A 13,932-nucleotide genomic window follows, 5' to 3' on the forward strand; every position below is an offset into this window, starting at 1 on the left:
TAATAAAATTCTCCAGAGTGATAAGGAACTTTGGGCTCATGCTTTCAGATGTCAAAACTCAAGACATCTTAAGGAGGCTGGACTTTCAAAAAAGTATGAAAAACTTGTCCTACAGAGAATCGCTGCAGACAGGTGCTGTCTTTTCAGAATACTTCTAGTGTCAAAATCCACAAGTTACTTCAAAAAGAAAGTCAGACTTATCCATACATACTGCTCTGTCAGGAATAATCAAGTTGCAATTAAAAGTCCTCTGTTTCAACAATTATAATCTATTATTTTTCCTATATCACAGCTCAATTAAAAAACCCAAACTGCTCTTCCTCACATAAATCTCAATCAGTAGCTCACAGTGCATCCTCTTTATAACTTGTACGTTTTTCTATTCAAGAGTGTATTTCTTTACTCAGCTGCTCATCACAGCTGCCACTGCTGTCAAAGCTCGTGGAAGAAAAAAATCAGTAAAGAAGTTATACAGAAGGAGCTGTTGAACCTCACGTGAAGAGCCAGAGCTGTAACATACATATAACATTTTAATTCTCTCTACCTTTAAGGTGCAGAGAACTTCTTCCTAGTGCCAACTGACCACATTTTACTGTGCCGGTATCCCAAACACTAGAGTGCGACTGCAGCACGTAGGTCATAACTCACCTTTTTGAGGTACTCATGTCCACAGGCTCATCTCCCGTCTGAACCTCCACTTTAATGGTTGCTTTCACCTCTCCGCTTTTTAATAATCCTTGCACTTTTCCAGCTCCAGGATCTGTTTTTATTTTCATGTCGCCTTCAGCATTTATATCTGTTCCTAATAGTCCTTTCTCCATCTTTATTTTTTTACTGTCCACATCGTTATGCGTTATCTCACGTTCTAAGGCTCGTTTCTGACTTCGTGTCCTGCATGCTTCCTCTGTCATTGTGAGGCTCTGGGGAGAGAGGAGACACAAATGAGTTAAGTACACTGGGGAAAAAAAAAAAAAGTTGGACAAAACACCTTAATTTCAAAACAGGGCAAAGTACAGCGGTTACTGCAAAAAGACGTTCAGAAAGAGCAATAAAAGTTTTGCCAGTGTGCTCACTTACCCTATCTTCAAAATACATCTCAGTCTGAAGCTATTAAGCACCCGGCGTCACTGTACCTACACTTTTTATGTGAAGCAAACCCAAACAAACAAAAAAGCAAAACAAGAACACACACACAAACCCCACTAAGAATAAACTAGAATCACCAAGAAGAAAAAAAAAAAGCGCGCCTGCATTAGAGCACAAGGGAATATACAAACCCCCGCGACGAAAAAAGTTTGGCTCTCTACCAAAAGGCAGGAAGAATGTATGTATTTGCCTCACATGCAAATAAATGCAATTACAAAATTCTAGATTAGGATCTCCCTGGGACTGCTGCCATGTCTTTCTGAGGACCTAAGCCTGATTGCAAGTTTCGGGAATCAGACACTATGGGGAAAAGGACCACCACACCCTGCGTGAGGAGAAGCTTCCATATTTCTTGACAGCCTGCTGCCAGGCGCTAAGGCACTGCCATTGTAATACTCAAGTTGAGACTTTCTCCCCTCCTGGTGAAGGAGCCAGGCTTTTCCAGGCGGCTTCAGCAGAGGAAGCGCTGGGCTCAGGGGAACCAGGCTTAACTCCTCGCCTGCCGGAGGCGCAGGAAGTTTTGCTCCTGGTGGGCTCTGACATCTCAGCCCGCACTTCGGTACCTGCGGACACCCATCCATCGGACGCGGAGCTGAGTCAGGCTTTGATCCCATGACATCACTGGGCTCCACATGACCCTTCCCAGGATGCAGCCTGCGAGACAAAGCACTTTCCAGAAACCAGTCTGAGCCGGCGGCAGGCAACCCGCAGCCAGGCTAACCCTGCCGCCGGCCGGCACCCTGGAGCATCCCTCCTCCTCCTCCTCCAGCACCCACTGCTCCCTTCCGGGTGCTCGGGGGACACCAGGCAGCAAGAGGGTGACATGTGGCAGGGTGGGGGGAGAGGGAGAGAAATACACCCCCCCCCTTTTAGTTTTTTAATTAATCAATCAATCAATCAATTTTAAATGTTCCTCCCACCCCAGATTTTTTTTTCCTCCTCCTTTTAAAATGGATTTCAAGAGTAAGGCCAACACACAATAGTTGGACAAAGTCTTTGAAATGTTTTTAGCAGAGATTAACATAATTACACAACATAATTAAACCCTGCTCACCCCCCCCCATTATTCAACAATGTCACATAAGCATTATGTGAAATTGCCATTTTGATAGTATAAGCCCTGTGCAAGTGACTGCAAGTTTCTCTGTACCGTGTTGGATGAAATACGTATTTTTTTTAAAGGAGGAAAAAAAAATTAAAAATCATTGTGAATGCACAAGTGCTTCCCCTCAGCTGATGTGCATTCACAGCGTGACCACGCCTGAACTTACAATAATGGAAGAAAGGTGTGTTTTACAGAGAGGCTAAGTTGATTTCGGTATTTATGGAAGCGAGTGAACAGCACACCGCCCAGGCAGGCGGCCAGCAGCACGGAGATTTCGGCGCGGCTCTGCGTACCCCAGCTGACAGGCAGCACAAACCCCCTCCGCCTCAGGCAGCCCCCTGGAAGCCGTGCTTTTAACTCCCACAGCACTTTGGTTTACGTATCTCTGCTGAGGGCACGACAAACGCTTTCTCCCCCTGAAGGGGCGATTGGACAGCCTGACCAGGAATCGCAAATCTTTTTCCTATTAACTCAGGGCAAACACATCTGAACCCAGGGCTAAAACAAAGGACCGGGCAGCTATTGCCGGGCTTACGTATATCGAGATGCGCTATTAATCACAGTGACTTTCTTTCAAGACTGCTTAGTCAGTAGGAAAACTCCTTAAATCCTGATCTGGTTTATTTTCAGCATCTTCGTATTCCCCAGCCTCGCAGGGATGAGAAGCAGCAGCTCCAGCAGCCTGTGCTGATCCGAGAGCTACGGCAGCACTTCAGGCACTCAGGCTCCAAACTTTAAGAACATTTACACAATGTTGTGTATCTATCCCTTTGTTTTTCCCAGTTTTGACTGGGATGGGGAAAGTCGAGCTGTACTGGGATATTTCATACATCATCACGCACAGAGCCGCCAGGCAGAACCCTGCACGCTCACGGCTGAATCTCGCTTACCTGAGTTAACATCACAAGCGATGGGAATGATCTAAATCTCCTATTGGCACTAAGTTGTATGTTAAAAAAAAAAAAAAAATCAATGCAGTCAAAACCCTAACATAAAGACGGGTAATGCATGCTCTCTAAGCACCTGTTTTCCAGCTAACCAAGACAGCTCCTCTCAGAGCGACGGAGCAGACACTAAGCACCCCACTCAGAGCATTTCCAGCGGCAAACCCTTCATACACAAACTCCTTACAAAGGTTAGACTGAACCAATTAACAACCTCGATGAAAAATGCACAACGTCCCTTTCAAAAAAATCCCTCTCCCATTACATACTCTTGAGGACATCTCATCTTGCACCCTGAAATTCCTTTCTGAAGTAGCAGCAGCCATTTCTCCTTGTAACCATCGCCCCCTCATCAGACACCGACAAACTTTACTTGGGAACGGCCTCGGCTTCCCTGCACGTTCGCTGCTCAGTCAAAAAGCGACACCTCCGTTTTCCTTCGAGGAATGGTGCTGCTGCTGCTGCAACAGTTCTGCAAATCAAAATTCATTCCAAGTTTTTGTTAAAAATTCACAGCGTCTTGTCGCAACCATGTAGGCTGGAAAGCAGCAACTGGGGACAGTGATTACTAGAGAGAAGAAGAGTATTTGTAGCACAAACGAAGCAGTGTGTTGTGAAGATCTACGTTACTGGAAAGACCTTGGGATGAGATTGCACTAAGATTTTTACAGCTAAATCTGAAGATTGCAAGTGTAGGCTCAAGGTTTATATATACTGTAATAGAGAGATCTGGTTGCACAGTTCCCCTACCACAATAGTGATTAAATCATATTTATTGTAGGTGAGCCCTAAACCCAAGCTCCCTGAAATAGTTTTAACCCTTTCAGGAGATAATACCAGCAAAACAATTTGCTAACCTGGATACAGATGCAGAGAGACCTAAAGGAAAATTAACGAGGTACTGAGAGAAGGGGAGTAGAATTCTAAGAAGAATTTCTTTAAAAAGGCCATTCTGCCTCTCTTCTCAGGAAGAGAGATGAAAACTGGTAACACCAGAGTCTTTTTATGGGAATCACCTGGGTCACTGGGCCCCATCTCCTGCAAGTCAGAGGGCATCAAGAAGCAGGTGCACAGTTTAGGTGGGTCCCCAGCAAGATCTGTTTCACACAGCAGGCTATAAACCACTTCCCAAAACAGCCAGGCTCAAGGTCTGTAGGAAAAGGTTAAAACCAGATGGGTGCCCTGAAGAGAGGAGGAGGAGGAGGAGGAGGAAGAGGAGGAAGAGCGCACCTGCAGAGACCTGCACCAGCAGGGATGGTGTCCTCACTCACGGAGAGGACGCGAGCGCTTCCTTGCACGACACGAGGAGGTAAGAGAGAGAAACCCAAACCGACCTGAGAAGAAAACTCCCTCCTGATGGCAAATGTGGCCATGTGCTTAATCCCCAGCACCCAAGGAGGGCACGCCAGTCATCCCGTGAGACTTTACCACCACCTCACCAGTGCGCTCTGTGACCAGCCCTTAAGTCCGCTGGATTTATTGAGATCCCATCTTCACCAATTGATTCCACTAGATGAGATGTTTCAAAACATCCAGGCTGTTTCAAGGATAACATATCACTTCTGAAGCTATTCCCAAAATCCCCACTTACGCTTCTCCACCATTAACAAGAACCGATCAACATGAACAGCAAACAGCTTCGGTTCAACTCGACTATACCTTTTACTTGAAAGAAGGAAGAGAAAGTAAGGATTTCACAGTAAATTTTAAGCTTTATGGAAGGTTCTGCTTTTTATTACAAGGAATGGCATAGCTTGGGGCGGAGTGCCCGGGACCTAAGCAGCAAATACTCAGTTGTAAGTGCTATCACTGTAACAGATTAACTACTACGATCAATTCAAAAGGCAGTTTAGTATACCGTATAAAACGCAGTAAACTCCTCGGACCACAGGCCATTACATTGGTCATCCTGAAGTCTTGTCAAAAACTCCATGCAGCTCCGCTGCCCTCTGAGCACACTGACAACAGGAAAAACCCCAAACCTCCTGAGTTCACAACCTATTTACGCTTGCCTGGTAAACTTCATGTACGCTCGTGATGCTTTCCATTAGAAAAAGGGTCAGAAGAGCTCTCTTGCCATCTTCCAAACCCTTCCTCTCTCCAAAGAGCAGAGCAGCAAGACCAAGATGACAAACCTGGTTTAACTCTGCCAATATCTTTTCCAGCAGGGACGTATAGGACACCGTGACACACAACCCAGCCCCTTGCAAAGGGCTGGGGATGCTGCAGCAACCACCTGCTTGCTTGCTTTTGCCACTGCGGGGAGAAGTTACAGAAGAGGAAAAACCTCACAAAGTTCCAGTTTAAAACTTGGGAAATGAATTGCTTTGTGACGATTTTTCCAGATGTGCGGTCCAGCCTGGAATAAAGCCGAGCAGCAACAGAAGCTGTGCCTGGCTAACCCGGCTGCTGCCCAACCAGGGCATGAACGAGCAACCAAGACGGCAGCTGAAACAGGTTTGATGCACAAGCATGCAGAGAACACCGACACGGTATGTGAAGACAAAACCACAATTAAAAAAAAAAAAGCACACTTTGCTTGCTGTTTGTAATGTACACTTCTACTTTTCCCCACATCACATTCAGAATTATCCGTATCACCTCCTCTCCTGTTCATGATTTATAATTTCCTCGCACAAGCTCCAAGTAATTCCTTCACAGAGTAGCTGTTATGCTTTTCACTGTTTAGTACAACTTGGTAGTTTGAAGTTAAAAGGACTGAGGGTAAAATTATATCCCGACGCTTTGCTGGAGTCATCACCGGCAGCAGATACGGCTTCGGCACAGACCATCTGCAGCCAGGCTTGAATCCCGCTGCAGCCGCACACTAACTCATCCAGCTATGCGATACTCGCTCTTTTTGGTAGCCAAAAGCAAAGATCAACAACCCTCTTCCCCAGCACAATCTGGAAACTTTTAGAGCAAAAGAGGAGGGGGGAAAAAAAAAAAAAAAAAAAAGACAAACCAAAACAAGACAAAGTTACAGAGCAGGAAACAGGGAGGTTAAGACGCATTTGATGCCCCTCAGTGAATATTTTCTAAAGGTAGTTGATCAAAAACTTACTGACTCTGAACACTCGTGCCCTGCGCAGACCTGATGAGCACACGGACAGGCCTCCTGCCAGTGCAGCCCATGCAGGCACCATGGATCATCCACACACCCTCCCCACGATGCCTAGAAATTCATTTCTCATAGCAGGATGTGAAAAGTTTCAATGAGAAGTCACTGTTTCGACCAAGCTTAATTTCTTGTTATGCCATAAGTGGGTTATTTTCCTATAGACTCATTGATCATGAAGGCAGAAGTGAGATCCTGGAAAAAGTCAGTAAAATTTATATGTGTTTCTGTGCATGTGTATTCATGTGCATACACATATGCACATGGAGAAGTTCATGACCTTGTCACATCGATATTTAGAAAAATAAAGTTTAGAAAGCCAAAGCAAGAACCACTTTTTGGGTTTTTTTTTTAAGACTAAATTAATACAACAGTAAGAGGGCAAGAATACTGGTTATTTTGCAGGTTGGGGAAAAAAAATAAATCACCCTGCATCTGAATTCAACTGGACAACCAAAAATCCATCCTTTCCCCGACGAAGGCAACAAAAAGCGCGAGAGCAACCAGAGGTAGGTTGATCATTTTGCTCCCTCAGCCATTATTTCCATCCCATGAGTCCTAAAAAAAAGAAGAAGAACTGCGAGTGCCGAAGCCCCCTTCAGCAGAAGGGACGAGAGGAGGGTCCCTGCTCCGCAGCCCACTCTCTGCTCCCGGGCTGGCGGAGCACTGCAGCCCACCAAGGGTTAAGCCCTGCCATTTTGGTGCCATTCACTGATATGTCCATTAAGGGTGTTACATAACAAAATGGCAGCCCTTAACCCTTCCCTCGCCGGGCTCCCACGCTGCTCGGCTGCATGTGCTCACACCAGCCGGCCACCGCAGCACCTCCCGCCTGCGCAGTCCTGCCTCTCTTTTTCACTGTTGTTATTATTATTATTATTTTTCCCTCTTCATTAAGCATTCGAGGGGAAAGGAAAATAAGCGAGCTTGCTTAGGACTGTTAAGTACTTGCAATTAAAAGGAGAGGGAGCCCGCAGAAGTTTCCTCTGTGCCACGGGTGTCGGGCATCTGGAGGCAGCGAAGTTCTCCGCTGGCCAGGGGACAGCTTCAGAGCGGGAAAGCATCATTTTGGGGGTACCAGCCCAACGAATCGCTGAAGGAGAACAGCCAAAATGTGGGGTACCGGAATCCTACGCTGTCCTGAGAGCGGCCACGACATCTCCACGGCTGCTCCTGGTGCCTAGCTTCAGAGCGGAGCACCTGCAGCAGCTCCTCCTGCACCTCGAGCCTCGCAGAAGCCGCTTTTATTTCCATCCGAGTGACCAGGCACTAAGACACATGCCGTGCCCACGTTGCGACTGCTCGCAGTCATTATAGTGCAGTAGGAAGCAATTCAGCCTGGGTTTGACTAAATATTTACTAAAATGAACAGACAAACATTTGTAGAAAGGCGCTCAAGTGGAGCTCGGAGCACCACAAACATGAAGTTCTGTATCTGGTCAGAAAAGGGACTTTGGTAGCTGAAGTCCCACGGCAGTAGGATTCACCCTTCTGCCTTCCATGCTATTTGTGTCGACTCACCTTAAAAAAAATAAAATAATCGCTATTACGGCTGAGTTTGGCTCCATTTATTAAAGAAGTCCGGAGTCTAACCACTAAGTGCTCTGTATAACGAAGACAGAAGCATTCGTGATTCTTAACAGAAAGCTCGATGTGCCACACAGACTATATTCAACGTGTAGCCGTGTAAATGGAAAAATAGCTGTTGCCTGTAGAAATCAACCTAGTAATCTGCTACAATTTTTAAGAATTTCAGAGAAGTGTTTGCTATCAAGGTAATCTTAAAAGAACTGTAATAAAACAACTAAAAAACTGCATAAACGTATCAGGTTTTGCTCCTAAATACCTTTCACTAGCGCTGCTATTCTTTAGTCAGAGTATTCAGCCTAAAAAAAAAAAAACCCAACACAACCCTCACTTCTCAGTCCTGCCACAATGACACAGATTCCCGCGTTGGCTCTGCAAAGCGGTGCCAGTTTTTCGCAGGCTCTGGGATTGTGATTGATAGCTGTAGTTTTCAGGAATTAACCGCACGGTTCAGTACGGAGTTGGTTCATTGTCACCCCTGAGCTTGCCGGGGGAATCCAACAACCACCCTCACACGAGGCAGCCAAAGAAGAATGAAATCAAAGTCGTTTTGCTGAAAGGCACCAGCTATTGTCAGAAGCGCACGGTCTGACTCCACCTCGGACTCTGCTTTTCTTCAAGATGCGGATTCTTTACGCACATCGATCCTCACGGATATTAACTAATCATTAAAAACTGTTTATCCAGTGTTTATTTTGACTCAAAAAATAAAACCTTCCACTTAAAGGACTACAACTTGATTTAAACTTTTATTTGATGGGAACAGATTTAAATATTAAGTAACGGCACAGTAGATTGCAATCAGATCCTCTCCCCTTCTTCCACCCCCCTCCCCATTTAATGTATGCTTCTTATTAGAGGAGGGATCTAGGTTGGTTCATTTATTTTAATGCAAGAGCAGCAAAATTAGCATCTTTAAATACTCAGTCACAACAACAATCAGCCTTTCCAGCACCACATGCTGTGCATATTCTAATACGGGCAATTCCTTGGGTTTTCTGCATTTTAAAAACTGAGGAGAAGGGAGGCTCTCTGTGCACACAGACCATCCAAACTGGCTTCGGCATCACTCCTCTCTGAGAAGTGCCATGCTCTGGATTCACGCTCAACCCAATATAAATTATTTAACACAGCTTCAATACGATCAGAGAGGGAACTGGTGTAAGTGGATACAAAGGACAAGGTACCAAAAGAAAGATCTAAACAACTAAGGAATTTTCTTATTTACCAATCAATATTCTAATTCTTTTGAAGAGAACTTTAAGATTGTCTGAATTCTAAGGTCTGCTGCTTTGGGTTTAAAGAGGTGTTTTTAGAGGGCACTACTTACAGCCACTACACGAGGGATTTGTTTGACCTGAATTCTCCCCCAAGTTTTATGGATCTATTTTTGTCTAGAAACTACTGGCCAGGAAGTCTGCTAATGACTATGTCTGGGCTTTGTATTACCAAAAAAAATCGCAGCAATTCCTCAGTGCAGGATAGCTGTTAAACACCGGTTTCGATTATGGTTCGAAACGCAGTATTTGGCTAACAAATTGAATTGGCAAAATAAGATAGTATTTACGCATGCTGCTCTACAACTGGACAGAGCTATGTTTTTCAGGTGTTTTACGGTGGTAACTCACTGAACAAGAAAGCAGATTAAGAAATTTCCATGGCTATAGTCTAAGTGTGATACTCTCTGCTACTCTCACTGTTACTCCTACTCCCTCACCTCTGATGCCTTTAAGAAGGGTGTTTTTAAAGGCCATTTAGCCTTTCGGTCTCATGAAAGATGGTACTGCTTTGCAAGATTTGGGAACTTATGTACGTACTAAATAGACAAAAAAAATCGGTGGTGCTCATGGCTTGCACAATGTTAGAGTTCTGAAGTTTGACTCTGGTAAAACATAGTAAATCAAATGAGTAAATCTATGAGCAGAGACATCAACACCAGGAAAAATGAGACTGGAAAAGACCAGAAATGCTTAACATTGATCACCGGAGCCTTGGCAGTACCTATTTTGGAGAAAAAACGTTGGATAAATCCTTAAATTGTTATTTATAAAATGCTTCATTTGAGAATACAGGGAGACAGGTGAGCACCATCACATACAGGACAGCTCATCAAGAGAGCTTTAGTTTAGCTACACCACCAGACCTACAAGATATCCGCAGAAACTTCATTTCCATTCACAATTTTTCTTCAGGGGGTTGCAAAAATGATCAAAATATACAGACAGTCTCCAGGGAGAAATTTCTGTGTGCTTGTTTTTGCTTTTCCGCTTGTTCAAGACTGACAATATTGTGCAGCTGCTACGAATGCCCAGTTAAAAGGAAGCGAAACTTCTTTGTCCCTTAGTAAGCTAGGGAGATTTACCTAGTTCTGAGTGTGGATTAAGTGCTAAGTGAAAGGCCACTTTTGGTCAAGGCACAGGAACCAAATCCTGATCTGAGTTTAACCTCAGAGCTCCTCTACAGCTCTTCCTCATCCTCCTGGACAATGCAGGAGCTGAGACGCAAAAAAAACCCCAGCAAGACAATTCCACCCTCCCAGCCCCCCTCCCCATTGTCAGCACTGAAGAGGGGGTGTCTGTGCAATATTAGAGTCTCATCCTCCATCTACTCACAACTCCTACCTGTCAGTGAAGTTCATGGGTTCCAGGTGGGATCCTGACCAGGCCGAGTGGCTGAAAGTGACTCCAACGAGGATCCTGTGGGAAGAGACGAGTCCGTTAATATACGAGTAGTTCATAGTACACCTGTAGTATATTTGACGACATGCCCACCACCTTCACCCAAAACATGCTTGCTGATGAGACAGTCGTCCTTAAACATAGGTACCCGTGTAAAAAGATGAAAGCCCGTATCTTATTATTTTAACCTGAAAGGAACTGCAAATCAGTCTTGTGTTCAAATGCTTCTGGATTAAAAACAAAAGCATACACAAAAATGTTTTAAAGTTACTGATTTTCTTACTCTGTATTTCTTTAGTCTTTGCTTCTCACATCACCACTCTAAGAGGAAACAAACTCCTTCGTGCTATCTCTGGTTTGACCCAAACACCCACCGGAACCAATATTCCCATTTCTAACTGACACTTTCCCTCAAGGAGTTAGAAACCTATGAGATCTGCATTTCTCCTAACAGCTGGTACCACAGGAGCTTGCTCCGGGCACAAAGCAGTCGCTGTGCCCCCTCCCCATTTTACTTCTCGCACGAAAGCGGTACGGGTCCACGCGTGCATGCAGGACACCACCACTTCACACATCTTCAGAAAGAAACTCGCTCACTCCTTCCCAAACTGATTGTGACACTGAAGAGGCATGCTGCTTTAAAGACAAACACCAAAAAATAAAGTCTTGTTTCATAAAGGTTTTCAGCTGCTTTCAGCTTTTAATTTGTCCAACAAGCCAGCAGGCCTCTGGACGAGCATTTCAATAGCTAGCAAGAAGCAGCAAACAAGGGAATATTTGTCCAATACTACCTATGTGAAGGTAATATTACTTAAGTGGCAAGAACACCGAGAGATGCAAACAAAGAGAGTCGTCTTTGGAAGTGACACCACGGTCACATACGTGCTCGCACACGGGCTCAATTCAGCAATTTGGTGACAGTTTGGTATTTTCACTTAAAGGACATCAGAGCAAGTTTTAATGCCAAGCTAGATGCACTGGCTAAATACTGTTGGAGGTTTTGGTAGGGTACCACCACCACCCACACCCCATAACACGGACAATGTCCCCCTGCGCCTGGTCCCACTTGAGACCACATCACTGTTCCCTGCAGAAGCTTCCATGAAGTTGCCTGTAAAGCAGAGAAAGGAGGGGGAAAAGACTTCTTAGAGAAGTTTTTGTCCTGTAGGACAGCATATAAAAATAATTCTAAAAGAACACGCTTGTGTGTTTATCTGCTTCTCACTCCAGAAAAAGTTCTGCTGGCCGACGTTTGCTTATGCTTTACAAAAATCCTTTTATGAGCCTGTACATACAGTGTATGATATCCAAACCTCCCTTCTCCCTCTCAATGAAAACACTGAGGGAAGAAACCCACAGCCAGTGTACACTGGTCAGTTAGAAAAATCAACTAGTTTGGCCATACTACTGGCTCAGCAGTTACCTGCACCAGCAGCACAAGCCGAGTCAAACGCCTCTCTTATCGCAGTCTGCTTTTACCCAGCAAAATCAAATAATGAGTCAACGGCCGCAATTTTAGCATCGGGTCTCGCACAGGGCTGTGCGTGCTGACACACGGCCGGTGTCGGCTCTCAGGGCAGACGGCAGCAGCGCGGGGCTGTAGGTGGAGCACAGTAATTGATGCACACTGGCTGCCAAGACGACTCCTTGGAAGCTCGGCCTCTTATTTCTGCTAAGCCACCAAGAACTGAGTCATTTCCCTCCTCAAAAAGTTGCAGAGCTATTTTCTTTTGTCCAGAAGGCAGGACAACAGCTCAACGACTTCTGGTGCTCTTCTCTGGATAGGGGAAAAGGGCTGTAAAGGGTCACCCCTCTGACAATCAAGCTGTCCCCCCCTTGACCAAACTCCAGCAAGTTCAGAGGTCATCTTGTCCCAAAAGCTGGGAGATTGTGCCTGGTACATCTTCTCTGTTCTACTATTTTAAGCACCCGAAAAGGTTCCAACAGGTTAAGCAAATTGCTACAAAAGTACAGATATAGAAACTTAATGAATGGATATGCAACTGTATTCTGGTCCCTGATTAGCTATCTAGAGGGCAGGTCTTCCTAATTATAGCTCATCCTATTAGTCCAATGCTTTTTCTAATTAGAAGCCCATTGAAAACCATCGCAGTAGCTACTTCAGGGCCTTCAACAGTGCTCTAAAACCCAACAGACACGGCAGTACTTCCATGCTGCTCCTCACATGCATCTGGCCCGGACACGAACAAACACTTCTTCATTGCCGAAGATGACAAAAAGCAATACACACAACACACACCGCGTACCGGGCAGTGACAAGCGCTACGGCACAACCGCGGTCATTGGTAGTTACAACACTATTGCAGCGAGCAGGAAGCTACAAGTTGTAACACTGCTGGGGGGGGTGTGGGTGGGTGGATATTAAGAAAAAAAAAATTATTCTGCCTGGTAGAAATAATTGGCGAGCGGGACTGGTAAAGGTCACAGTGGGAGGGGAGGATCCTCTGGGCACCAGCTCCTCGCTGGGAGGACAGCACACAAGGGATCCTCAGCACAGAGGGAGCCTGCGCTTTGCAAAGCTTTCCCTGACAAAGAGGAATACGGTTAAAGGAATGAGTTCAGCAGCGAGCTCATGTCAGTGTTCTCACTGTTTTGGAGGGGTTCAGCAGAGATCGTTCCTTCCAATGCACTCTGGACGTGGGAAGCCTAAGCTACCGAATCGTATTTCTGAGGCTCCGTCCAGCCTCCATTTTTAATGAACTGTAGCATTAAACTCCCATAGTGCTCGTGTCATGGGACTAAAATAGTTTTCATCTTGCGAGGACACCAGAAGAGCAGTTTAACCGCTTCAGTGCCATGGGACGCCGGCGTCGCGGGGCCAGGGCCACCTCTCGCGCTGACCCACATTCAGCGCGTGGAAGTTTCCACTGAAACCCAACAGACCGCAGGCAACGAGCTGCCCGGGGAGGCAGCAAGCGCCACGGCCCTGCATCCCGCTCCAGCTCCCATGCTCCGTCCCGCTGCCGCTGGCTCCATCTGTGGCTTAGCCTCATCCTGCACCTCCGAGATGGGAGGTTCGCTTTTGCAGCACACGCCACTAGGGCAAAAAGGTTAAATAACCTTTAAAAATATTTTTGAAGGATTAATTTTTAAAGCATATGTTCAGGGAAACTCCTAGGAAGCAAGTAAATAGTTAATACTCAGAAGTGAAACTCTGTCCAAGCAGCAGCTCTAAGTTTTGACAGCATTTCCATCTGAAGAAGTCACTGCAGAAGCAGCAGAGCGCACGGCTGGACGCCCGAGCCGCAGGTACGGTGTGCTGTGGTGCACGATGGGGCTCTGCCAGCACCCGGGGATGCCACACGCTACCGGTCCTGTATCCGCTCCTCCACC

General features: G+C 45.7%; 1 protein-coding gene across 6 annotated transcripts in view; it reads right to left on the minus strand.

The window, feature by feature from the left end:
• GATAD2A (GATA zinc finger domain containing 2A) overlaps positions 1-13,932 on the minus strand; it is a 67,637-nt gene that overhangs the window by 24,328 nt on the left and 29,377 nt on the right. For all 6 annotated transcript variants that reach the window (XM_054805325.1, XM_054805322.1, XM_054805326.1 and 3 more), the window contains exons 2-3: positions 10,522-10,596; positions 649-920 (exon numbers count right to left, since the gene is read on the minus strand). In XM_054805325.1, the coding sequence (XP_054661300.1) occupies positions 649-911 (263 nt within the window). In that variant the 5' untranslated portion in view covers positions 912-920; positions 10,522-10,596. The remainder of the gene's footprint in view (positions 1-648; positions 921-10,521; positions 10,597-13,932) is intronic.

The sequence above is a fragment of the Grus americana genome, chromosome 28 (genome assembly GCF_028858705.1).
Source record: "Grus americana isolate bGruAme1 chromosome 28, bGruAme1.mat, whole genome shotgun sequence".
Taxonomy (NCBI): Eukaryota; Metazoa; Chordata; class Aves; order Gruiformes; family Gruidae; genus Grus; species Grus americana.